Here is a 26,894-nt window from a genome sequence, read left to right on the forward strand (position 1 = left end):
GTGCCGGCTCTGCCCCCGAGGAGGGGGCAGACAGAGGGGGTCCGGCCATTGTTTGCGATGTTCAGCTCAGCCTTCCAGCACTGGGCAGGCTGGAGGAGGAAACCCAGGAGGCGCTGGGTAAGGGGTTGGCGGGATTGGCTGGGCAGGTGGCAAGAACGCTGAGAGACAGCAGGGGTGGGGATCTGGGAGAGCAGAGGCTTGGGGCCATCCCCGGGCTCTTCACACAGTAGGCGCGTAGCAAATGTAAGTTGTTTTGACTTGCTGGCCATCACAGAAGGAGGGCTACGCGGGACCAGAGCAGGTGGGGCTAAGGAAGGGGAGCCAGCACGCTGCTCTTCTCCAGGGTGTGCTCTCCTGGGTCTGTCCCAGAGGCCGGAGGGGAGAGGGGGCAGGGGACACTGGACCTGCTGGGTGAAGCCCCGAGTGGCTCTCTCCTGCCCCACCGCGAGGTATCCATGCTCCAAGGGAGCAGAAGAGACAGAGCCCTGGGGTGAGCACGGGGTAGGGGTGAGGCGTGACATCGCCATTTCCCCTCCCACGACCACCCCCACATCTGGATCTCTACCCGGGCCAGAAGGCCTGGCAGGAAGGGGCTACTGTGTGATGTGGCCTAGGGGCTGTGGGGGAGAAGTCCCTGGAAGAGCTGGACCCTGGGGTAGGGGGATGGGGTTGAACTCAGCGTTGTTGTCTAGCGGGTCCCCATGCTGGGCTCCAGGGCTAGGGGAGAAAGGAGCTGGGGAACCCCCACATTAGGGCTATGAAATTGCCTGGCCCCTTCAGTGTGCTCCCTGAACATTTGACTCCTTACACAACCGCCCCACCTCAACCGCTGCCTGACTCCGGCCCAGCCAAGACACTTCCTCTTCCTCTTCCTGGCCCCGCTTTCCTCATTTCTGCAGTGAGGGGGTCAGCTCAGAGCTTCCTTGACGCTGGAGGCAGGACCTGCCTCGCCTTTTGTGGGATCCAGTGCAAACTAAAAACGTGGGGCCCCTTGTTCAGAAATGACCAAGACTTTCAAGACGGCGTTCGATGAAACGTGGGCCCTTCTGAGTGTGGGGCCCTGTCTGTGGGCTCTGCCAGCTGCAGCAAGAGAGATGGCAGTGTGAATCTGAATCTGACTCCAGAGGTTCTGGTGCAAGAGGGTCAGGGGGTAGCCCTGGCCGGTTTGGCTGAGTGGATAGAGCGTCCGCCTGCAGACTGAAGGGTCCTAGGTTCGATTCCGGTCAAGGGCACATGCCTGGGTTGCAGGCTCGATCCCCAGTAGGAGGTGTGCAGGAGGTGGCCAATTGATAATTCTCTCTCATCATTGGTGTTTCTCTCTTTCTCTCCCCCTCTCCCTTCCTCTCTGACATCAATAAAACTATATTAAAAAAAAAAAAAAAGAGGGTCAGTGGGTAGGGGCAGGTGGCCCTGCCTCTCCATCAGGCTCTCCCGTGGAGCTGGACCAGGAGGCCCTGTGGAGGCAGGAGGTGGTACCTGATGGCCTGTCTTCGCAGAGGTTTCAGGAATCATCTGAGATACTGTTTCTCAGCTCAGAGGAGCCAGAGCTTGCCACCCCTACCTGCTTGCCTTCTCCGTCCAAGAGGCTGAGTTTCCTGGACGAGGGCTGGAGTAGGACTCTATAGAGACAGTAGAGCTAAGGAATTAGCTTTGAATGAGGCCGGTCAGACTCAGTGTTTCAACTTTATTGGTGTCTGGAGGTGCTTTGCATATACTGCCTATTCGTGTCCTGGTCTCTTTCAATGCCAAGGTCTCTCAGCCTACTTGACTTTTCGCTGTGGAACCTCCCTGAATCACCTCCCTCCTCTGTAAGATGGGGTCATGGGGGTACCTATCTGCTAAAATTGGTGGGTAGGCCGCAGCCTGATTCATGTTGGCTGGAGGGGCTGGGGAAAGGCCTGGGGCTAGGAGGAGAACGCCTGGGATCTGGAGAAGGAGGATAATTCCAGGGTATTAATCTAACACTTCCAGAGAGGCCAGAACAGGGCATCAGGCTGGGAGGGTGGGGCTGGACTCTCTACCCCCCTCACTCCCCCATAGAACTCCTCCCAGTGACCCAGATAAACCAATCTGTTCAAGCAGGGAGGCCCAGGGGCAGGGTAGGTTCCCAAATCTGAGCTGGGGTTGAGGAGACACAGAAGGTGGGGTCTGGGTGGGAGTGTCCCTTGATTCTGAGAATCAAGAAAACTTTCTCTGGGGGGCTTGGTCCACGGCTTCTCCCAAGGACCTGGCCACCAGCCTCCGGAAGAACCTGGGGGAGTCTTAGGCAGGTCTTGACAGAAACAGTTGTCAGGGGGGGGTCTGCGTAAGACCAACCCTTCTGGAAAAGAGAGGAAATGGGAGCCGAGGGAGAAGGAAAGAAGGCTGAGCAGCCTTTGACCAGGAATTCTTCTAAGGATTGTACCGGGCTGTACCATCGCCCTGCAGGCTGGTGCTGTGGCGAGAGGGATGGAAGTTCCGACACAGGAAGGACTTCCTGACAGTGAGGAATGTGCACTTAAGAAGGAGATGGCTTGTTTATTGGAGTCCATTTGCCCTGGGATGGCTGTGCTCTTTATAACCAGCTGTCAGCTGTCTTGGGCTGAGTGGGCAGGAAACTACCCCCTTTGTAGGTCACGGAGCTCTGGGTGCTGGATGCCTCATTAGCCCTGCGTTATGAGGTTCCCCCTGGAGCCACTGGGGAGAAGTGAGCAGCCGCTGTGGGGGTGGGGGCCGCAGCACTGAGAAGTATGAGCTCAGATGGGACATTTTCTGGGCTTCCCACTGGCCTGATGCCGCCCTCAGGGTGATGGAGATTAGACTACAGGAGGAATTCCCTCGCAAAGCCACGAATAAGGCCGAGTGCGATTGTCTTATTTTTAAAAGATGATGGCTCTGCTGCAAGTGGGAGGTTTGAAGTTCAGACCAGCAGTCGCCAGTGGAGGGTCCACGGGCCACTGGTGGTCCGTGAGGTCCGAAAGGTTGGCGACCGCGGGTTTAGACCACTGCAGGGATCGCTTCTCGGCCTTTTGGCTAAGATCAAGTGTAGACCACTGCAGGGACTTCCCAGGAGGTAGGAGGGGAAAGACCCCGCCTTGTGGGTGGGTGAAAAAGGAATATGGCAGACGGTGTCATGACTCCTGTCTGGGAAAGCTTGAGCAAGAGGAGAAACCACTGCTAGGCTGATTAGACTAGATTGTGTGTGATAGAGCCGTGGTCGGCAAACTCATTAGTCAACAGAGCCAAATATCAACAGTACAATGATTGAAATTTCTTTTGAGAGCCAAATTTTTTAAACTTAAACTATATAGGTAGGTACATTGTTATTATCTTAATTAGGGTACTCCTAAGCTGGCCTTTGCTAAAAACTCAAGGGGCCAAAGAGCCGCACGTGGCTCGAGAGCCGCAGTTTGCCACTGTGACAGAGGAACAAGAAATGATCTAAAAACTTTCTGGCCTTTTTTTTTTTTTTTAATATTCTCCCAAAGGGTATTTTTCCATTGATTTCTATAAGAGAGGGGGAGAGACTCAGAGAGAGAAACATCGATGTGAGAGAGACACATCGATTGGTTGCTTTCAACATGTGCCCCAACCAGGGCTGGTGATTGAGCCTGCAACCGAGGTACATGCTTTGAGCTGAATCGAACCCAGGACCCTTCATTGAGCCAAACTGGCAAGGGCTGGCCTTTTTTTTAGGGGGAGAGGAGGACTGGCCTTTAAAAATTTTTTTATATAATTGATTTCAGAGAGGAAGGGAGAGCGAGAGAGAGATAGAAATATCCATGATGAGAGAGAATCATTGATTGGCTGCCTCCCACATGCCCCACATTGGGGATCGAGCCTGCAACCTGGGTATGTGACCTGACTGGGAATCCAACCATGACCTCCTGGTTCATAGGTTGACGCTCAACCACTGAGCCGTGCTGGCAGGGCTTTCTGGCCTTTTCCTAGTAAACTCTCTGGAGAGACAGAGGCGAGAGGAGGGGGAAAGAGAGAGGTGTGTCCACTCCCAACTTCCGCCAAGCCCGGGATCTGTCACAACTCGAGAGGTAGAAATTCTGGTTTCCCTGGCCCAGAGCTCCCAGTGCTGGCTTTGGCACGATGGGTACCTGGAGGGTCTCACTCCTGGCCCAGCCAGGCTGAGCCTCGGTCCCCCGCCGCTGGGGCCTGGACCCCCCACTCACCTTCTTTCTTCTGGATGGCACCTCCACCCAAGAGTCCAGACACCTGGGTTCTACACTGTGGCTGGCTCAAGGGTACGTGAGATGAGACGGGGCGGGGGGGAGGGGCTGCTGGGGCTGGTGGACCTGAGGAGAAGTTTATGCAGAGACCCGAGGACACAGACAGCAGCAGCACAGCGTCCAGGGATGGAGGGCAGCTGCAGAGGCTGGGAGACAGAGCCACTTCCTGCCCTGGCCGCTTCCCTGGCAGTGCTGTTAGCCAGCCTGGGGGCTGTATGTACTCTCATTGCCACCCTGCAAGGCGAGGCCAGGTAAGCCTGACATCAAAGCCCGGAGCCCAGCCGGGACAAGGTCAGAGCAGCTGATGGAGACGTCGTCCCCTGCTTGGGTTGTCCGCGGGCAGGGGTACGAGTGAGAGACGGGGTGCTCACAGATCTGAAAGAGCCAGGAGAGTCGGGTCTGAGGGATTCATATCTGAGCATAGGAATCGGTTCCCCAGAAAGTCTCCTGCCTGGGGCCAGGCCATGGCGTGGGCCCTGGGCTAGGGCAGGAAGGCAGGCAAAGAGTAGCTGGCAAGGACTTCTCTGAGAGTCAGCTGAGAAGAGGCAGAGGGGGGCTGTGGGCGAAAAGAGATCAGAAGGGCAGGATGGGGAACAACTCCCTCCTACCCAGAGGGGAGAGCTGCCGGCTGAGGCCTGTGAGGGTGATGGAAGTGAGACTCCTCCACGGCCCTCTAGAGAGGAAACTGTCCCCTCCCTTGTCATCCCTGTTCTACACACTTCTGCTGCCTGGGGCTCTCTGATTGGCCAGGGGGGCGGGGGGCAGGAGGGGGGGGGATGTGGTGAGGACTGCTTACCCAGAGAGTGCCCCTGTGTCTGTTTCCCCAGAGCCATCCGGTGACAGCCTCTGGCTGAGCATGGCCCTTCCAGCCCTGGGCCTGGACCCCTGGAGCCTCATCGGCCTTTTCCTCCTCCAACTGCTCCTGCTGCTGCTGCCAACACCGGCCACAGGGGGCGGTGGGCAGGAGCCCATTCCCAGGGTCCGATACTACGCAGGTAAGTGTTTGATGTCCTGGAAGTGCGGGGATGGCAACGGCGGCGGCGGCGAGCTGGAGGGGCGTCAGGAAGGCGAGGTGCGTGGAGGGAGGGGAAGAAACATGGAGAAGCAGAGAGATGTCCAGGGAGAGACGGCCTCAGAGAGACTGAGAGCCAGAAATAGAAGTTCTGACTGAGTCCGAAGTGAGAGATGAAACCATTTGGGGTGCAGAGAGAGGAACGAGAGACGAGGGGCCAGGTGGCCGGGGCATCCCTCCTTCAGGTTCTCCAAAACCGGTGGTTTTCCTCTCCCTCCCTCACTACCGCCGCCCGCAAGCCGGCCCTCCAAACCGAAACTGCTTCCTAACCTCAGCTTCCCCCAAAGCCAAGGCCCACGTAGGTCATCTGTGGACCTGGTGCTCAGGCTACTCCAGGCCAAGGCCAACCACACAGATCAGGCTGCACCATGGCAAGCCTAGGACCATGGACCCCAGGGATACGAGAAGTGAGGGTGGCCCAGCTGGGGTGCAGGCCCTGGAGCCCTGGAGGCACTGCTTTCTTTCTTTCTTTTTTTAAAAATATATTTTATTGATTTTTTTACAGAGAGGAAGGGAGAGGGATAGAGAGCTAGAAACATCGATGAGAGAGAAACATCAATCAGCTGCCTCCTGCACACCCCCCACTGGGGATGTGCCTGCAACCAAGGTACATGCCCTTGACCGGAATCGAACCTGGGACCCTTGAGTCCGCAGGCCAACGCTCTATCCACTGAGCCAAACCGGTTCCGGCTGGAGGCACTGCTTTCTTACTGAGGCTGTAGGGCTGCTGGTACTCTCGCCTCCAGGGAGAAGATCCAGGAAAGGACCTGGGCCTGTAGGAGTAGGGGGGGGCAGGGGGTCCTGGGCACTTAGCACCTTTCTGGGGCCATGTCTAAAGGAAATGCGTGCTGCCCATTGCTGGAGAGGCCTCCTCTGTGTTGGGTGCAGCAGGAACAAGACTCAAGGTGCTCATAGTCCCGAGGGGAAGCGAACGAGCAGACAGTCGTGCTACAGGCGATCAGCTCTGTGACGGGGGGTTTATGCAGGTCTGATGGAGGCCGGCCCCTGGCACACACGACTCCCCCAACTCCTCCTATTGGTCCTGCCTCACTCTGAGCCTTCGAAGGTAACACTTAGCTAGTCAGTCCTCTAACGAATGCAAACGTGTGAATGTGTCCGTGAGAGAGGGTCTGAGGAGCTCCTTCCCCGTTGCTGATGGCCAGCGGGACAGGAACACACAGACCCCATCTACACCAGGCGAGAGAGAGGTCCTGGAAGAGCCACCTAGGCTCACCTCCCTGTCCAGGTGACATCCAGGCATGCCCATGGGCCTTTTTTATTTTTAAGATTTTAGAGAGGAAGGGAGAGGGATAGAGAGATAGAAATATCAATGATGAGAATCAATTGATCAGCTGCCTCCTGCTCGCCCCCTACTGGGGATCAAGCCCGCCACCCAGGCAGGTGCCCTTGGCTGGAATCGAACCTGGGACCCTTCAGTCCGCAGGCCGATGCTCTATCCACTGAGCCAGACTGGCTAGGGCTGCCCATGGGCCTTTGAAGAGAGATGCTTCCTTTCTGTTCAGCCTAAGGTAGTCATTCTTGTGGTGGAAATTTCTTGCAAGAGGAGGGTAAGGAAGTGGGGTTGGTGAGTGGGACCCTACAACCCACAGCTACGCTGACACAGGCCCATGCGCAGCTTTCCTGCTTGTGGCTGCTAACACCTCCTGTCAGTTTCTCTGCCTCTGCTCCCCCTGCCAGGGAGGACCGATGCTGCCTCCTCCCACTGCAGCCCCCCAGGCCTGGGAGAGCATCCGTCATGCCTCACTTTACTTCCTGTCCCTTGGTCTGTCTCCCAGGCTGTCATTACTGGTCTTTGGCTGCCTCTCCTCACTACTGTGGGCTCTACACACCAAGTTCCTATGGCTGCCGGCGGGGTGGGCGAAGGGGGAGCTGCTGATGTAGAGCGGGTCCAGCTGCCAAGGCCTGAGGAGCACACTCTGCCAGCCCTTCCCCTCCCCACACCTGTATCTCAGTAATCAGGCGCTTGCCCACCAGCTGCTCCTCACTCGTCACCCTTCTCACCACTTCCTAACAGGGGACGGACGCAGGGTTCTGAGCCTCTTCCACCACAAGAACCTCCAGGACTTTGACACTCTGCTCTTGAGTGCTGACGGAGGCACGCTCTACGTGGGGGCCCGAGAGGCCATTCTGGCCTTGAACATCCAGGATCCAGGTGTGCCGAGGCTCAAGGACACGGTGAGGAGGCCAGGGGTAAAGGGTGTGGGGTGGGAGCGAGGAGGGGGCCAGCAGAGGCCCTGTGCCTGTGCTGCCTATGGGTGAATAACCGCCCAACTTCTGTCATCCATACAGTTGACCTTTGAACAAGATGGGATTGAACTATGCGGGTCCCCTTATATGCAGATTCCCCCCCCCCCCCCCAATAATACAGTTGGCCCTCTGTGTCCTCAGATTTCCCATCCGAGAATTCAACCAGCGTTTTCCATCTGCGGTTGGGAATCCATGGAGGTTCTACCCCATTTTATATAAGGGACTTTTATATAGGAGTCCTGGAACCAGTCCCCCATGGATACTGAGAGACTGCGTAGTTGGGTTTTGGGGAGTCAACACTTACATGAGGACTTTTCACGATGCAAGGGGGTGTTGTTCCCAACCCTCGTGCTATTCGAAGGTCAACTGGATTCAGTAACAATCAGCAACTCTTGTTATGTACATCTGGTCGGTAAACAGGCAAGAAATGCTATAGTGGCCTCACTATTCATGGGTATTATGATTACGGGTTGAATAATATTAATTGCTTCAATGGCTGAGATGGAAATCGTTGACACAGGAGAGAAACATTGACTCAAATTGTATCAATAATGTGATACCCACCCACTGGTAGAAACCACTGACGCTTCTGTGTTCATTGTTGTTGTTGTTTTTAGAGGACGGTTATTGAAGCTGTGGACAGGGAAACGAAAGAGGCTTAGGATAGAAAAAGCAACCGGGGAGGAGAGCCTAGGCTGGGCGGCTTTGGCTCATTGGACACTCAGAGGAAAGGGGGTCTTGGACACAGGTCCAGGGGGTTAGTTCGGGACAAGCTGCTGCCGCCCCTTGCTCCCCTGGTTGCAAGTCTCCTGGGGGGCCTTAGAGTTTAGGAGATGCACGCCTGAGAGGGAAGAAAGGTGTGGGCGTGCGCCCCCGGAGAGGGAGAGCGTGCCTCCGTTACATTTCAGTCACCCTGCTAATGGCAACAGTGTGAGGGGGAAAGGAGAAGGAAGGAAAAAGGGGAGGGAGGGAGGGAGGGAGCTGGCAATGAGGGAGCATCGCCAGGGTTTGTGTTTCTCAGTGTGGTCTGCAGGCTACCTACACATGTGGGTTACCGGTTAAAAAGGCAGGTTTTCTGAGGTGTGACTTAGGGACTGACATTCAAACAATTTCCCTGGGAAATGTGTGGTTGGACAACTGCTGCTCTGGACACCATGCGTTCCTTAGGGCCCCTTCCAAAGGCTTACTTAGGTGCTTTGCATGTACTGCCCACTTGTGGCCTCCAGAAGCCTGTGAAATTGACCAAGATCCCTCAGCCAGTGAATGGCTGAGCCTAGCTTCAAACTCGGGCCTGATCCCACAGGCCATGTTGTAGCATGGAGCGCTATCCTAACGACTAGCAGTGTCCTCAGAGTCATAGTTCTGGTCACCAACTGATGTTATCATAGCCCATCAGCAGGTCACCTATCGCTGCTGGTGATTTCACACCAGAGCCAAGGAGGGGATGGCAAGTCAAAGCTAGAGTTGAACACCTCCTATCCCTTCATCTCCCCCCACCCTCATCAGATATCCTGGCCAGCCAGTGACAAAAAAAAGAGTGATTGTGCCTTTAAGAAGAAGAGCAATGAGGTAAGCAGAGGTGGGGGTGTAGGGGCTCTGAGCAGAGAACCCTGGTGTCCCCAGGCCTTCATCTCAGGTGGGGCAGGCAGCAGAGGCGGCTTGTTTGCATGATTATTGCCTGCATCATGTTCTGTGAAGACATCCATGGACTGCCTCCGCACTGCCCAGCCCTTCTTCCCACTAGGAAGCGAGGGAGCATTGGAGTTTGGGGGCCCGGGAGTTTGGGGCAAATGTCCTGGAGGCCTGAATTCTCTATCTCCTTCAGACACAGTGTTTCAACTTTATTCGCGTCCTGGTCTCCTTCAATGCCACCCACCTCTACGCCTGCGGCACCTTTGCCTTCAGCCCTGCCTGCACCTTCATTGTGAGTTACCTGGCACCCAGCTCTCAGGCCCCGAGCCTCCCTCCTCACAGCTACTCCCAGCCCATCCTCTGCAGCTCTGGAAACCTCCTGAGCTTCCTGGCCCCAGACCAATTTCCCTCTATGTCCCTTTGCCTTCCTCCCGCACACCCCTCGTTTTCCAGATGTGAGACTCTAGCGTTCTAGTCTCCCATCCTCTTCCCCCTTCTAGGAACTCCAAAATTCCTATCTGTTGCCCATCTCGGAGGACAAGGTTGTGGAGGGGAAAGGGCAAAGCCCTTTTGATCCTGCCCATAAGCACACGGCTGTCTTGGTAGGTGAGTATCAGGTTCCCTGGTCCATCCCAACATCTGCTTTCCCAAGTCACTCTGTGACATATGGAATCTGAGTTTCCTGAAAGCCAGGGGCCGCAGAGCATAAGATCCGAGGGGAAATTGGGCACCCCAACCACCAGCTCCTGCTGAAGCTGCTACAAAGGAGGTGAAGAGAGATGGCTGTAGGGAGAGAGGCAGGAAGGTCTGGAAAGGGCCTCAGGCAGAGAAGAGGCCCGAGATCCAGCCAACTGTTCCACAGACAGGCTCTGTGCGACACCCCCCTCTGTGCGCCAGGCAGTGTGCTCACACCCGTAGGGGTTTCAGAGAAGAAATGGCCCTGTACCCTCCCAGACACAAACCATTACAGACTTCCCAACTTGGCTTCTTGGAGAAGATAGATGGCCTTTGGCTTTTGAGTGGGACCTTGCAAGACAGGTAGATGGGTGGGAAGGTACACCAGGAAGAGAAGGGTAGGACCCAAGGTGTGGAAGCAGGAAACCAGTCACCTTCTGGGAACAATGAGTGATTCTACTTGGCAAGTGGTTCAGCTGGTTGTGTTGGGGAGTAGCGAGAAAAAGGCTGGGGAAGTGCCCAGACACAGAAGGCCGGGAGGCTTGGCCATTTCCTGTGAGCAGAGGGACCTAAGAAGGGTGCTCAGTGGGGCTATGAGCTGGGCTTGGGGGCTCCACAGGAAGGTGTACAAGGAATGAGACGGATGTGAATGCTGGCCCCAGGCAGAGGCAGGTCTGAGGTGGGGGGGTAGGGCCCCTTCCAACTGGTCATGTCCGTCCTCCTCCCACCCAGACGGGATGCTCTATTCTGGCACCATGAACAACTTCCTGGGCAGCGAGCCCATCCTGATGCGCTCGCTGGGATCCCTGCCTGTGCTCAAGACGGACAATTTCCTCCGCTGGCTGCAACGTAAGCACCTGAGCCCCATCCAGGACAGGTCTGCTCCCCTTCCCCCGAGTCCTGGAGGCCTGGCGAGTCAGTCTACTCATTGGTAAGGGGATATCACGTTCCAGGCAGCCCTGTTAGGCACTGGGGGTACAGCAGGGAAGGAGACCAAGCTCCCGTCCTCAAGAAGCTTTCATGTGACATAAAAAAAAAGAAGCATCAGTCCTCCTCCCCTCCGCCCCCACGGCTACCCTGGGTCAACCGTGGGGCCCGAGGCATCCAGTCTCCTGGCCGCCAGAGCCAAACCAAGGGTTTGCACCAAGGGGAGCCCAGGGCATCCGGGTGCTCAATCCCTAAGCCTCTCTGCCTACCCTCCCACCCCCGCCGCAGCGGACGCCTCCTTTGTGGCAGCCATCCCTTCTACTCAGGTCGTCTACTTCTTCTTCGAGGAGACAGCCAGCGAGTTCGAGTTCTTCGACAAGCTCCGCACGTCCCGAGTGGCCCGAGTCTGCAAGGTCGGCCTGGGCGGGAGGCGGGGCTGACGTGGGAGAGCCAATGGGGAGACGGCAGGGGCGGGACTGAGCCTAGAGCCCAATGGGAGAAGGGAAAGGCGGGCCAGGGGGCGGGGGCACGTGGGGCCAGAGGCGCCCCTCACCCAGCCTCGCCCCCAGAACGACGTGGGCGGGGAACGGCTGCTGCAGAAGAAGTGGACCACCTTCCTGAAGGCCCAGCTGGTCTGCGCCCAGCCCGGGCAGCTGCCCTTCAACGTCATCCGCCACGCCGTCCTGCTGCCGGGCAATTCCTCCGCCGACCTCCGCGTCTACGCAGTCTTCACCTCTCAGTGGTGAGCCGCAGGGCGGGGGGGGGGGGGGGGGGTTCGCTGGGGGGCGGGAGCTAGGAACTGACGTGAGTCCCGCGCAGGTCGTCACTACCTCCCAGGAGTTTGATTGATGCCCTTCCTGGACATGGGAAAAATAAAGCTCAGAGAGGTTCTTACTGGTTTATATCCTGGCTGGTTCCAGAAAGGATAGGAGGCAGCTTACAAAACGCAACCATTAAAAGAAATAAAAAAAAAAAAAAGGAAAGTAAGATAAAATATCCAATAAGGAAGTGGGAACAAAAGGAGAATAAGAGCAGCCAAGGACAGGATCAACACATTACAAATGTTTGTCATGTATGCAGTCCCCGGATGCCAGTCACCGATTTAGCTCTGAGCTTCCTAATGGCCAGAGCAAGGAGAGAAACACCACCAGCGTCATAAGATAAAAATATACCCATGGCTTGGAGGCTAAGAAAGGTGATTTGCTGTGGTCTGGTCCCGCAGCGTTTCAGATAGCTGCTGACAATGTGTCCGGTACCAGAGATACCTGGTGTAAGCAGGGTCTGGTATCTATGGCATCCAGAACTTAGAATAAGTTAAGGAGAACAGGAAAGACACCTGTCCACCCACAGACCAGGGCTGAAGGAATAAGAGTCATGTAGTCAGGCTCCGGTTCATTCTCTGAGGACCAGGAAGCCACGGGACATAAAGGAGGATGGCTTCCTCTGGAGCCGTCAGGCACAGGTTACGCTGCCCTTCCCCTGGGCACAACCCCAGGGCCTGACCCCCAGTTAATTCTCTTTAAGGATCATCACTCTTCAGATCCTAAAATGGGCCAGACTCTGGGGCCCTCCTAGCCCTTAGGACCACAACTAGGGGAAGGAGAGGCGGCTGGGCGGGCACAGCCCTCCACATTCCTGCCCTCCTGGGGTCCCTCACCAATGGTGGGCCCGGGCTGGAGGGGGAGCTTCCTGATAGAGCAGAGGAGATCACAGACAATGTCCCCCTCTGGCTGTCTCCAGGCAAATCGGTGGGACCAGGAGCTCAGCTGTCTGTGCCTTCTCTCTCAAGGACATCAAGCGTGTCTTTGAGGGGAAGTACAAGGAGTTGAACAAAGAGACTTCACGATGGACTACTCTTGGGGTCCCTGATGATATCAATCCTCGACCAGGCAGCGTGAGTACCAGCCCCCACACTGAGCAAAGCCCCTCTCCCCCTGACCTGAGACACACACATAATGCACTTATCAAAGTACCTATCTTGGCATAATAAATGTCCAATAAATGTTAGTTCTCCCCCACACACACCAGTCCTGACTGCTGAGATATACACTGGGTCCAGCTGCCCACATTCCACAGGTATCCAGCCCCATCCCATACATACAGCATCCCCTTCTGCCCCAGCTAAGTACACATCCAACCACGGAGGGATCTCACTGAGAAAACAAGGGAGCATGGGCTGTGCCAGGGACTGTGTTGGGCATCTTCACCTGCATTTCTTATTTAACTTTTGGTGTTTTTAATTTTATTTTATCAGAATTGTATATGTACACTATTTTAAAAATCATATAGATTTACATGTGTTGGTTACCAAAAAAGCCCTAGTTCCCTTCCTAGAGAAAACCAGCTTCAATTTTTTTAGCTGATTCTTTTGGTATTTATCTCCAAATTTCTAAATAATATACTTTCATTGTTATCTCTTGATGTTTCAGTTTCAGGCAGTATCTATTGCATTCCCATTCTAAGAGGTGAGGATTTACCTGTGTTCCCCCACCCAGGCGTGTGCTGGAGCTGGCTTGCAGCAATTAGCAAAAACTCTTTGCAGTTCTCTTTCCAAATTCGTGTCCAGTGACATTACATTGGTAACTTGAAATCAACCATGTGGGAGTATAAACCATGGAAATCAGCAAACACTACAAATCAGGGCTCCCCTACCCCCACTCCAGAGCTGCCTTACGAACACACGAGTGCACCCAACCCTCATTTTCCAACAGTTTTATAGTAATTTTGGTTAGATCAAGATTTATATTATTATTCACCAGTGAGCCAAGTAGCAAGCCCTTTTGCATTTTTAAAATTTTCCCTGGGGTTAGTAATTATTTTGATGTTTCTTTGCTTGCTTTGTTTTCTAAACTCTTACCTTTAATTTAACCCCAGACTTTTTTTTTTTTTTTTAAGTGAAAGAATTTAGTAGTGAAACAGTGAGGCAGAGAGTGGCTGTTCCACAAACAGAGCAGCCAACTCCAAGCTCGTACTCAGTTATCTGAATCTCTTCTGAAGACAGACCTCTTAGATGTTCTAACAGTCTCATCTTCCTGGAAATCCTTCCTGTCTACTGCAGTCGAGACGGGAGGCCGCTGCATTCGTGCACGGCTGCCACCCTGGAATCTCCCCTCCTCCTCATTCTGGGCATTCCCTTTGCCTCTTCCTTGTAATAATGTCATGTTTCTTGCATCTCGTGGCTTCTTCTTCTTTTTTCTATCTTATTTTAATGGAGGATAGTCTCTGTAGATTCCTAGATAGGGATCTATAGTGGTAAAATCTTTGGAGATCTTGAGTGTCTAAAAATGTCCTTTATTTCATTTTTTTTAAAGATGTCTTTATTCTACTTTCACATTTGATAGTATGGCTAGGTTCATGTAATTCTAGACTAGACATTATCTTCCTTGAAAACTTGGAAGGCTCGCTCTGTTATCTTCTAGCTTCCAGTGCTGCTGTTGAGACGTCCAAAGCTATTCTGATGATCCCCAGCTCTTTGAATGTCACCTGGTTTTTCCTCTCTGGAGTCTCGTAGGGCCTTTTCTTTGTCCCTGGCTGTTCTGAAAATTTCACAATATTGAGCTTTAATGAGACTCTGTTCATTTATTGTGCTGGACATTCAGTTTGCCCCCTTCAGCCTGGAAATTTAGTTCCTTCAGTTCTAATAAGTTTTCTTGAACTATTTCCTCCTATTTCATTCAACAAAGACATATGAATATAGCCCGGCTAGGTGGCTAGGGCTCAACAAATACTTTTGGAGCCACGTGCCACTGCTCTAGGCACTGGGGATACCGCAGTGAATAAAACAAGTCCCTTCCCTCACGAAGCTGACATCCTAATGTTAGAATGTTTTTTCTCTTCTTCCTGGACCTCCTAGACGGTCCTCTGACTTTTAAAAACCTTTCCTATTTTCCAAAGCTTTAGTTGTGTTCTACTTTTCGGAAGAGTGTCGCAATTTTACCTTCTGATCCTTCTACCAGATTTTAAATTTCTGGTAAAATATATCATTTCCTAGATTTTTCAAGCTTTAAATATCTTTTTGATAAAATTTTTCTGCCCTAGCCAGTTTGGCTCAGTGGATAGAGCGTCGGCCCATGGACTGAAGGGTCCCGGGTTCAATCCGGTCAAGGGCACGTACCTCGGTTGCAGGTTCCCCAGCCCTAGTCGGGGTGCGTGCAGGAGGCAACCAATCGATGTGTCTCTCTCACATTGATGTTTCTCTCTGTCTCTCCCTTTCTCTTCCACTCTCTCTAAAAATCAATTGACGAAAAAGTTAAATTGAATTAAAATTAAGATGTTCTATTATGGAGAAGTTCAAACATCCCCAACGTAGACAGAATAGTGTACTGGACTTCCCTATACCCATCCGTCAGCTTCAGCTCATAGCCAATCAAACTTGTTTCATCGCTACTTCACCCACTTCCTCCCTTATTATTTTGAAGCAAATTCTGGACATTATATCATTTCATCTATAATTTCCTATGGTTGCCATAATGAATTTTCACCATCTTGGTGGCTGAACACAAAGAAATTTATTCTCTCTCACAGTTCTGGAAGCCAGGAGTTCAAAATCAGTGTGAGCTGGGTTTGTTCCTCTGGGGACTCTGGGAGAGAATCTGATCCAGGCCTCTCTCCTGGCTTCCGGTTGGCTGCTGGCAATCCTGGTGTTCTGTGGTCTGTAGGCACATCACTCCAGGCTCTGCCTCTGTCATCACTTCGCCTGCTCCTCTGCGTGTCTCCTCCATTTCCCTTATAAGGACACTTGTCATTTGCTTTAGAGCCCATCATAATCCACAGTGAGCTCATCTTGAGATTTTTTTTTTAAATATATTTTTACTGATTTTTTTTACAGAGAGGAAGGGAGAGGGACAGAGAGTTAGAAACATCGATGAGAGAGAGACATCGATCAGCTGCCTCCTGCACACCCCCCACTGGGGATGTGCCTGCAACCAAGGTACATGCCCTTGACCGGAATCAAACCTGGGACCCTTCAGTCCGCAGGCCCGACGCTCTATCCACTGAGCCAAACCAGTCAGGGCTCATCTTGAGATTTTAAATTATATCTACAAAGACCTCTTTTGCAAATAAAGTCACACTCACCGGTTTTATTTGTTTATTTAGCAAAAAGCTTAAATATTTACTTAGGTTACCTATGACTTTAGTTGTGATCACTATTCAAAGATTTTAGGAATAGGTGATTTTTTTGGTAATGTATGAATGCTTAAAGATGTAAGTTTGACATGTGTTTTAGTTTCACATATTTATTTGGCCTGTGTACGTGTTGGAAGGCAACATTTGTTCTCTGGGATAAGAAGCAAAGATTTTATCAGGTTTTGCAAAATTATTGACATGCAAGAGATCCCCTCCGTGATATCACTTTAGTAGAGCAAGATGACAGGGGAGTTGCAGCTTAGGGCTCCTCAGGGAGCTTCACGCGCTCTTGAGGGAGAGATGGAAGATCTGGAGAAGGAGTGGACAAACTGGGAATCTTGGTGGACTTCGTGGTACTGTGGGTACACAGATGGCTGCTTCCACTCTTCCGGCTGCCATCTAACTGTGAATGAAGCTGGAGGGAGGAGCAGGGGCCAGGCCACCCAGGGCCTTTTGCCACGCTGAAGACTTCCCTGCAACTTGATGGCTCAGGCAGTGGGAACTCAGGCCACTAGTCGTTACAGAAGCTGATGGTGTCTCTCCTTCATACCTAAGTACTGATGCTGTGACAGAAGCAGAAGCAGAGGTTGTATAAAGATAGAAAATGGAACACAATAGACCCTGGGTGTTTCCTTCACTCTGACTTCGCCTTTGCCAGCATGGCCTCCCACAGAGTGAATGGTATCCAGGAATTCCACAGATAGGTCATCTCTGAGTATGAGCAATGGCCTCTGACCTGAGAGCTGGACCTGGACAATATAACATTCACAGATTTTAGACGGACATATTTTCATTTATAACCTACTACATCATCTATAAATATTTTAGTATGTATCTCCAAAAGATAGGGCTTTAAAAAGTACCCATAGGCCCTAAATGGTTTGGCTGAGTGGATAGAGCGTTGGCCTGCGGACTCAAGGGTCCCGGGTTCGATTCCGGTCAAGGGCATGTACCTTGGTTGCGGGCACATCCCCAGTAGGGGGTGTGCAGGAGGCAGCTGATCGATGTTCCTCTCTCATCGATGTTTCTACTCTCTATCCCTCTCCCTTCCTCTCTGTAAACATCAATAAAATATATATATTTTTAAAAAGTACCCATAATACCATTATCACACCAAAAAAATTAACTCCTTAATATAATATGCACTTAGTGGTCAAATTTCTAATAGTCTCATAGATGTCATAAAAGTATTTTTAAATACAGTTTGTTTATTTAAGTCAAAACCTAAATAAGATCTATGCATTTGGATTGGTTGTTCTTTTAAGTCTCTTTTAATCTATATGTTTCCTTTCTAGCTTCCTTTTTTTTTTGCTTGCAATTTATTTGTCATGTAGAATATTCCACAGTCTGGATCTTGGTGATTTTGCATCTTGGTGGCAGAATTGAAGTATTTTCTGTAAATTGGTGGTTGGATCTAGAGACTTGATCAAATTAAAATTGACTGGGGGGGAGGGGCAAGACTACTTCATCATGGTAGTGTGTCCTTTCTTCAAGGTGTATGTAATATCTGGCTGTCCTCTATCTTCACTTATCTCTCTTAAGATAGTAATGAGCCCAGCTGTGGCTCAGTGATTGAGAGTTGACCTATGAACCAGGAGGTCATGGTTCTATTCCCGGTTAGGGGCACATGTGGGGCGCGTGGGAGGCAGCCGATTGATGATTCTCTCTCATCATTGATGTTTGTATCTCTCTCTCCCTCTCCCTTCCTCTCTCTCTCAAAAAAAGAAAAAATATATATATATATTTAAAAAATAGTAATGATAGTTTGGTGTGAAGTTTTCTTTTCTCTGAATCATTTGTTTCCTCTTAGGTTTCCATTTGGTCATATTTTCTATTTGTTTGCATGGTCTCTTTCACGGTCATGGTTTTCCTCACAGGTCTGGTCATCCTTGGCTGTCTCCTCATATTTAAGAGCAGGGGGCCATGAGGCTGTTTGGAAACTCTGTGCCCATGGGCATGACATGGCAACTTGAGCTCCACGGTAGCTTCACTGAGGATGGTGAAGCTGGGCTATTTTGGTGGGGCTCTTTAATGTTAGTATCTCTAAGTCTTTCCTCTGGGACCTCTAGTCAGTGTTCCCAGAGCAGACTCCTCTCGTCTTTTGCTGGGAAGGAGACGGTCCCATTCCTGGTGTCAGTCAGGGTGCCTGGGGGAAGATGGTTGGGTGTGGGGAAGAGTCTCAGCCTGTACTGTGCCTGCCTGCTCTTACTGCCCCCCTTCATGGTGGTGTCCCTCCTAACGGTGCCTGCTGTTCTCCATCCAGAGACCCCCGTCTCCAGCGAATAAACCTCCAGTCTTGGGCCAGGGCATGGAAGGGACAGTCACACAGGAACATGGGGCTGGGAGGAGATCTGCCTGCTTTTTAAACAGATTTTCAAATAATTCTCTTTATTCAGCGCCCCCCCCGGCCCCCTTTAAGTCATTTCCAGAAGTGACTGGGGCCACTAATTCATGAACTTTAGAAACTGTCTTACAAGTCAGATAGCTTTGGTCTACCTCAGGGTCATCTTAAGAAGACTTTTTGTTTCGGCTAAGTCTCTTACTATTTGTTCATTTGTTTTCCAGCTTCCAAATGCCTTCTCTCCAGTTCTTCCCATCCCTTTTTAAAGAATCCCTTTGGGGCCCTAACCGGTTTGGCTCAGTGGACAGAGCGTCAGCCTGCGGACTGAAAGGTCCCAGGTTCGATTCCGGTCAAGAGCATGTACCTTGGTTGCAGGCACATCCCCAGTAGGGGGTGTTCAGGAGGCAGCTGGTCGATGTTCCTCTCTCATCGATGTTTCTAACTCTCTATCCCTCTCCCTTCCTCTCTGTAAAAAATCAATAAAATATTAAAAATATATTAAAAAAGAAAGAAAGAAAGAAAGAATCCCTTTGGGAGGAAGCAAATGTAGGTGTATGTGCTCATCCTGGTATCAAAATGCGACGTAGATGTTATCACCTCACTCTACACATGAGGAAATTGAAGCTCATCGAAGTGGAGTAACTTGTCTGAGGACACAGCTTGTAGGTGACAGTTGGGGTTGGCCCTAAGACAGTGCTCTGGGATAGGAAGGACAAGGGTCCTGACTAAGGATCGTAACACAGGTGTCCCAAGAGCCCTAGCGTTCTGGTGTTGGCAGGGCCTTTAGAGAACAGCCAGCTCAACCCCTCATTTTATGGGAGAGAAAAGGAGGCCCAGAATGGAGGAGAGACTCTCCCAGCGTCATGTAGCAAGTTCATGCAAAACCTTGGCGAGAAACACGCCCTGCCGCACCACCCTTTTATAATGTATCTTTCGTCTAATCACTGGCTCAGCAAACATTTATTGGCACCGATCGTGCACCGTGTCCTATGCTAAGCCTCCAGCTACAGACATGCGTGAAACAGGGTTCTTGCCTGCAAAGCACTCTCACCCTGCTTCCTGCCGGCTGCCAGGCAGCCTTGATGGAGGTGAGGAGGAGGAGGAAAGCCACAATGGCTAACATTTATTGAGTCCTTAATTCATGCCAATCACTGTTCTAATTACTTTCCATGCATTTTACTGTTCATCCTCACAGCAAGCCTGACATATATTGGTAATAGGCCCATTTTACTGTTCAGGAACCTCAGGCACGCGGAGGCTGGGATTCAGAGCCCAACCACCATCTGGAGATGGGGACTGCCAGGAAGGAGGGAGCAAAGGAGATCAGCAGAGGGGGAAGAAGGGAGGGAAGAGGCCATGGGTGGGCTTACAGGAAGGAGAAAGCTGACCTGATCTCCCTTCTTCCCCCTGCAGTGCTCGGTGGGCCCCTCCTCTGATAAAGCCTTGACCTTCATGAAGAACCATTTCCTGATGGATGAACAGGTGGTGGGGACGCCCCTGCTGGTGAAGTCTGGTGTGGAGTACACCCGACTTGCAGTGGAGACAGCCCAGGGCCTGGACGGGCACAGCCATCTGGTCATGTACCTGGGCACCAGTGAGTAGAAGGCTTCAGGACCACCCCTCAGGGGACTGAAACAGGGAATCTTTGAGTTTATTCACTCATGCATTTATTCACCAAGTGTTTTCTGAGCACCTACTGTGTGCCTGGCACCCTGCTAGGCTCTGGAAATACAGTGGGGAAGCAAAACAGCTCATCCCTACCTTGTGTGAGCTTTCAGTCAGGTTGGGGAGATACACACAAGGGCTTTGGTGGCCTCGGCAAGAGCTGCTTATTCTATGGGGGAAGCCATGTCAGAGAGGTGGAGAGTGAGTGGATAGAGGGGAACCGGACACAGCCAGTGCAGAGATCCTTCCTTCAGGAGGCTGGGCTGTGAAGGGGAAGAGAGCAAGGGGGTGACTGGAGGAGGGTGTGGGGTCCAGCCAGCATTCTCTTTTTAAATATGGGAAATATTGTCAAGATCCAGTAAGGAGAGAGATGGTGAGAGATGGGCAGGCAAGGGGATAATGGGCAGGTGAGGTTGCAGAGGAGCAGGGAGCCAGAGTCCAGGACATAGGTGGAGGGACCAGCTGTAAATGGAGGAGGGCCAGCATCTCTGCAGGGGTGGGAGTCCGCGGGCATGTATAGCCTGGGGGTGGGCAGGAAGCAGAGGAAGCTCCTTTTTAAAAAAAATACATTTTTAAAAAATTCTCACCCAAGGATATGTTTTTATTTTTTATTTATTTTAGAGAGAGAGGAAGGGAGAGAGAGAGAGAGAGAGAAACATCCATGTGAGAGAGAAACATTGATCGGTTGCCACTGTGCACACGCTGACAAGTTTGAACTCACAACCTGGGTATGTGCCCTGACCAGGAATCAAACCCAAGACCGTTTGGTGTATGGGACGACGCTCCAACCAACTGAGGCTCAGTAATGCCGATCAGAGTGGTTGCAGTTTTTAAAAGGGTGGTCAGTCCTTAGTGGTTGAGTGTCGACCTATCAACCAAGAGGTCACAGTTCTGTACCCAATCAGGGCACATGCCCGGGTTGCCGGCTCAGTCCCCAGTGTGGGGCATGTAGCAGGCAGCCAATCAATGATTCTCTCTCATCATTGATGTTTCTAGTTCTCTCTCTTCCTCTCCCTTCCTCTCTTAAATCAATAAAAATATATTTTAAAAATAAAAATAAGAAGGTGGCCCTAGCCGGTTTGGCTCAGTGGATAGAGAGTTGGCCTGCAGACCAAAGGGTCCTGGGTTCGATTCTTGTCAAGGGCACGTACCTTGGTTGCAGGCTTTTCCCTGGCCCGGGCCCTGGTTGTGGCTCGTGCAGGAGGCAACCAATTAATGTGTTTCTCTCAGATTAATGTTTCTCTCTCTCTTTCCCTCTCTCTTCCACTCTCCCTAAAAATCAATGGAAAAATGTCCTCGGGTGAGGATTAAAAATAAATAAATAAAAATAAAAGGGTGGCCAGGATAGAACTCCCTGAAGTGCCTTTGAGTATAAACACTTACGGAGGTGAGGGAGGCTGGTGATGTGATTTTCCAGGAAGCACTCAGCTGTCCACTGGCCCATGCCCACAGAGAATGTGTGTTCCTTCAGGGATGGAGTTTTTTTGTTTTTTAAAAAATATATTTTATTGATTTTCTACAGAGAGGAAGGGAGAGGGATAGAGAGTTAGAAACATCAATCAGCTGCCTCCTGCACACCCCCTACTGGGGATGTGCCCGCAACCAGGGTACATACCCTTGACCGGAATCGAATCCGGGACCCTTCAGTCCGCAGGGCGACGCTCTATCCACTGAGCCAAACCGATGAGGGCTTCAGGGATGGAGTTTTATTAGGTGGTTGCAAAGGAAGCACAGGGGCAGGATTTCAAGCTGTTTACTAGGTGTACCGGTTAATAATGCGGATTTTTTTCAATAGATGGAGTTACACATATGTTGATATATATGTGATTTGATATGTATGCTATTTTGTTGTATTGCTCCTTCAGATTACCACTTGTTCCGATCGATGGCACACGCACTTTCTGAGCAGCACTTCAAAACGTATGAAGAAGTGGAAAATTGGGTCTCTGAATGGTCTGCCTCAAAACAAGAAAAGTTCTATTGGGACGGTATCCACAAATTACCTGAAAGATGGGGGGGAATGTGTAGCTAGCGATGGACATTACTTTGAGTAAAGCACTTTTGTGTTCTCTTGAAATTATCGGGTTTTCTTTGACTCCAAAATCCGCATTATTACCGTTAATAATGCAGATTAATTATTAACTGATTAATAATGTGGATTAATTATTAACCAGTTAATAATGCTGATTAACTATTAACCAGTTAAAAATGCGGATTAACTATTAACTGGTTAATAATGTGGATTTTGTAATCCAAAGAAAACACGATAATTTGAAGAGAAACATCAAAAGTGCTTTATTCAAAGTAATGTCCATCGCTAGCTACACATTCCCCCATCTTTCAGGTAATTTGTGGATACCGTCCCAATAGAACTTTTCTTGTTTTGAGGCAAACCATTCAGAGACCCAATTTTCTACTTCTTCGTACGTTTTAAAGTGCTGCTCAGAAAGTGCGTGTGCCATCCATCAGAACAAGTGGTAATCTGAAGGAGCAAGGTCTGGTGAATACGGCGGGTGGGTTAATACTTCCCAGGCAAGATCTTTTAACGTGTCTTTAACTGGTTTTGAAGTGTGTGATGGTGCATCATCATGAAGCAAAATTACTTTGCCGTGTCTTCTGGCCCAGTGGTCGGCAAACTCATTAGTCAACAGAGCCAAATATCAACAGTACAATGATTGAAATTCTTTTAAGAGCCGAAAACCGACTTCTGCGCATGGGCCACGAAGTTTCAATCACACTGTGTGTGCGCGCCCGCACGTGGTATTTTGTGGAAGAGCCACACTCAAGGGGCCAAAGAGCCGCATGTGGCTCGCGAGCCGCAGTTTGCCAACCACTGTTCTGGCCCATTCTGGTTGTTTCACATTAAAAGCGTCATTCAGATTGATTACTTGTTGGTGGTAGCGATCAGTATTAATGGTTTCACCTGGTTTTAGAAGCTCATAATACACCACACCAGGGGTCCTCAAACTTTTTAAACAGGGGGCCAGTTCACTGTCCCTCAGACCGTTGGAGGGCCGGACTATAGTTTAAAAAAAAACAACTATGAACAAATTCCTATGCAAACTGCCATATCTTATTTTGAAGTAAAAAAACCAAACGGCAAAAACACCCGGCGGGCCGGATAAATGTCCTCAGCGGGCCGCATGTGACCCGCGGGCCGTAGTTTGAGGACGCCTGCACCACACCTTCCTGGTGCCACCAAATGCAGAGCATTGTCTTCTTTCTGAAGCGATTTGGCCTTGCAGTTGATGTTGATGGTTGACCTGGATCAACCCATGATTTTGTGCGTTTGGGATTCTCAAAATAAATCCACTTTTTATCGCCAGTCACAATTGGATGCAAAAAAAGACTTTCATGCTGTTGAAGCAACATTTTACTGATAACTTTTCGGCTTTCCATTTGTCTTTTTGTCTTTAGTTCAGTTGATGTGGCACCCATTTTCCTTCCTTTAACATCTTTCCCATTGCTTGTCAACGATCGGAAATTGTTTGCTGAGTAACGTTTAATCTTTCTGCAAGTTGTTTTTGAGTTTGACACACATCTTCATCCAATCATGCTTGTAATTGTTGGTCTTCAAACTTTCTTGGTTGACCTGGACGTTCTTTGTCTTTAACATTGAAATCATCACTTTTAAAGCGTTTAAACCAGCATTCACAAGTATCTTGAGATGAATCATGTTCACCATAAGCTTCCCGAAGTATACGATAACTTTCAGCAGCACTTTTCTTCAAAATAAAGTAATGAATTAAAACTTCCCGCACATGCTCTTTTTCTGGCACGAAATTCAACATTTTTAAGCGTAAAAATATCTATGATGTTAACACCTTCAGCAAATTTGACATAGGAAGTTTTGAAGCTTGCTGTCAATACAACAAAATAGCATACATATCAAATTGCATATATATCAACATAAGTGTAACTCCATCTATTGAAAAAATCCGCATTGTTAACCGGTACAACTATTACAAGAGCTCCCATCTCCATGGCACAGAGGGAAACGGTCAGGCAGATCCGTGTCCAGTGCATGTGAAACTTCAGAAAGCACTTGCTGACCATGGGGAGGCCACCTGGAGTCGGGAGGGAGAAGGGAGGGATCTGAGGAAGAGGTGAGGCCATTTCAACTCTGTCTTTCCACAGCCACAGGGCTCCTGCACAAGGCTGTGGTGAGTGGGGACAGCAGAGCGCATCTGGTAGAGGAGATCCAGCTGTTCCCTGAGCCCGAGCCTGTTCGCAACCTGCAGCTGGCCCCAACCCAGGTGAGGAGGGACCTTCCAAGGAGGCGGGCCGAGGGGGCTGGGGCCTTGCGAGGTGTGCGGGCGGCACCCTGACACTCTCCGTCTCTCTTGTAGGGTGCTCTGTTTGTAGGCTTCTCAGGAGGTGTCGTCAGGGTCCCCCGAGCCAACTGTAGTGTCTATGAGAGCTGTGTGGACTGTGTCCTTGCCCGGGACCCCCACTGTGCCTGGGACCCTGAGTCCAGACTCTGCCGCCTCCTGCCCACCTCCATCCCGTGAGTGCCAGTCCTGGATGGTGCCAGGACCCTTTCTACCCCGCTCGTGCTCCTGTTCTTCCTCTCTTTAGGGGCTACTGACACAGTCCCTCCAAGATCCCCCTCCCGTGGTGGGCTCCTCCAGGGACAGGTTGCACCCAGCAGTTCAGAAGCTGCTCCAGCATCCCGGGTCTCTCCTCCACTCCGCTCTACCTCATGTGTTTCTCCCCCTGCCCCCCCACAACCTTCTTTCCCACTTATTCCTCCCTGCTCTTCCCACTTTTGTCTTCAAGGATGATTTTTTTATTTCCTTGCCTTCTCAGGGAGTCCTGGAGGCAGGACATGGAGAAAGGGAACCCAGAGTGGGCGTGTGCCAATGGCCCCATGAGCAGGAGCCTCCGGCCTCCGAGCCGCCCCGAAATCAGTGAGTATGGGGCCAGGGGAGGTGCAGAGGCTCGCGGGGGGTGGGGTGGGGTGGCTTCTTGGCAGAGCAGGCATTCTTGCCTCAATATCTTCCCCCAGCATCTGCCTGGCTTGAGACCTGAGCACCCAGAGTTGCGATGGATTTGGGTCTTGGCTGTAGGGAGAGGGCATAGGAGTTCTAAGGTGGGGTTCAGGGTGGAGGGTAAAGTGGTTTTGGTGTCAGAGTTGGAGTGAGATGGACTGGAAGTCAGTTTGGGGTCCAGGTTGGAGACAGGGAAGGGGTCAGTTGAGTTTGGGAGTTGAAATGGAAATTGGAGATGTTCACTGGGAGGCCAAGCGTAGGATTAGAGACACTCTCCTTCTTCCTTCCCCCCCACATCCCTTGACTCTTTGCCCCTTTTTCTTCACCTGCAGTTAAAGAAGTCCTGGCCCTTCCCAACTCCATCCTGGAGCTCCCCTGCCCCCGCCTCTCAGCCCTGGCCTCTTACCGCTGGACTCACGGGACAGCAGCAGTCTCAGGAGCCTCTTCCATGGTTTACAACGGCTCCCTCCTGCTGCTGCTGCGGGCTGGGGAGGGCGGCCTCTACCAGTGCTTGGCCACCGAGAACGGCTTCTCCTATCCTGTGGTCTCCTACTGGGTGGACAGCCAAGAGCCGCCCCTGGCCCTGGACCCGGAACTGGCAGGCATTCCCCGGGAGCGCATGGAGGCCTCGCTGACCAGGGTCGGTGGTGGGGCCGCGCTGGCTGCCCAGCGGTCCTACTGGCCCCACTTCCTCACTGTCACTGTACTGCTTGCCTTAGTGCTTTCCGGAGCCCTCATCATCCTCCTCCTCTCCCGACTGGGGGCACTCCGAGCCCGGGGCAAGGTCCAGGGCTGTGGGAGCCTGCCCCCTGGGGAGAAGGCCCCATTGAGCAGGGAGCAGCACCGCCAACTTCCCAAGGAACACAGGACCTCCGCCAGTGATCTGGACTCCGACAACAACCACCTGAGCACCGAGGTGGCTTAAACTCTGGGCACAGACTGAGCCGTGGGGCAGTGCCTGGCCGTGCCGACCGGGGTGCCTGGAGCAGCGCGGACCTCACTAGGGGGGAGCAGCACAAAAGATCACCTTCCTCCCTCAAGAGTAACTTCTCTGCCACTCTGTGCCTCCAATAGCACTCAGTGGGCTGGGCACAGTGGCCGGCTCCCCTATGGGATTCCCGTGCGCTGAGCGCATGGCCTCTCAGACGGGGCTGCCCCAGGCCTGGACTGAGGCTATGATAGGAGGACCTAGAGAGGATCCTTCAGTTCTGGCCATGCCGGGACCCTCCAGAAACATACTGCTCCAGGAGACCCTCAAGCATCTGGCTGTTCCAGGACCCTATGGGAATCAACAAACATCTAAGCATCCATCAGATAGCACGCCGCTCCTGGAGACCCCACGCTGATAGCAGCTGTCACCCTGGACACCAATTCTCCCCTCTCGCAGGGATCTTCGGGGTTCAGCAGGGAGCTGCCCCCTTTATGCGCACACCGACTCCCTCCCGGAAAGTCTTGAAGGCTGACCACTTCCTTCTTGCTTCCGGTGGGGGAGGTGGTGATCTCTTCTGGCCTGGCTAGAATGGCAGCGGTAATCTGAGCCTTGTTCATGCCTTTACCCTGGCTGACCCTTGGACCTCTGTCCTTTCCCCTCTCCTTTGCTTTGGGATTCAGAAAACTGCCTGTCACAGTTTATTTTTTATTAAAAAGACAAAGCTTCGGACCTGTGCTGTTTTTGTGGGAGCAGAGTTCTCCAGCAGAGGACTGCAAGATGTAAGGGGAGCAGGCATGGAGGCGTCAGTGGGAGGAGGCCAGGTTTGGGGGGTGATTGTTCCCTGGAGCTCTTCTGCCCTGAGCTCCCTGCTCCCCCCCCCACCCCACCAGGCCAGCTCGACAGTCCTTTCCTCCACTCCAGCCGCTGCTAGAGAGTCTCTCAGACTTTGCCTTTCAGGCCAACACTGTTGATCAGCTTCAGCTCCTGTCCCTGCTCAGCCTGCTGTTGCTGTCCCTCACTCCCCCACATTTCCTGTGACTCCAAC

At 51.7% G+C, this 26,894-nt stretch overlaps 1 protein-coding gene across 1 annotated transcript; it reads left to right on the forward strand.

Moving 5' to 3' along the window:
- The first annotated feature begins 4,076 nt into the window (after nucleotides 1–4,076).
- On the forward strand, nucleotides 4,077–26,574 carry SEMA4A (semaphorin 4A). Its single transcript, XM_028131382.2, has 15 exons — nucleotides 4,077–4,235; nucleotides 5,048–5,215; nucleotides 7,328–7,488; nucleotides 9,067–9,129; nucleotides 9,386–9,484; nucleotides 9,693–9,798; nucleotides 10,600–10,716; nucleotides 11,083–11,207; nucleotides 11,364–11,536; nucleotides 12,535–12,688; nucleotides 19,676–19,856; nucleotides 24,065–24,183; nucleotides 24,277–24,434; nucleotides 24,737–24,837; nucleotides 25,251–26,574. The coding sequence occupies exons 1-15, from the start codon at nucleotides 4,178–4,180 to the stop codon at nucleotides 25,841–25,843; spliced, it is 2,376 nt and encodes a 791-aa protein (XP_027987183.2). The 5' UTR covers nucleotides 4,077–4,177; the 3' UTR covers nucleotides 25,844–26,574.
- Nucleotides 26,575–26,894: the final 320 nt, after the last annotated feature.

This window comes from Eptesicus fuscus, chromosome 22, assembly GCF_027574615.1.
Source record: "Eptesicus fuscus isolate TK198812 chromosome 22, DD_ASM_mEF_20220401, whole genome shotgun sequence".
Classification (NCBI taxonomy): Eukaryota; Metazoa; Chordata; class Mammalia; order Chiroptera; family Vespertilionidae; genus Eptesicus; species Eptesicus fuscus.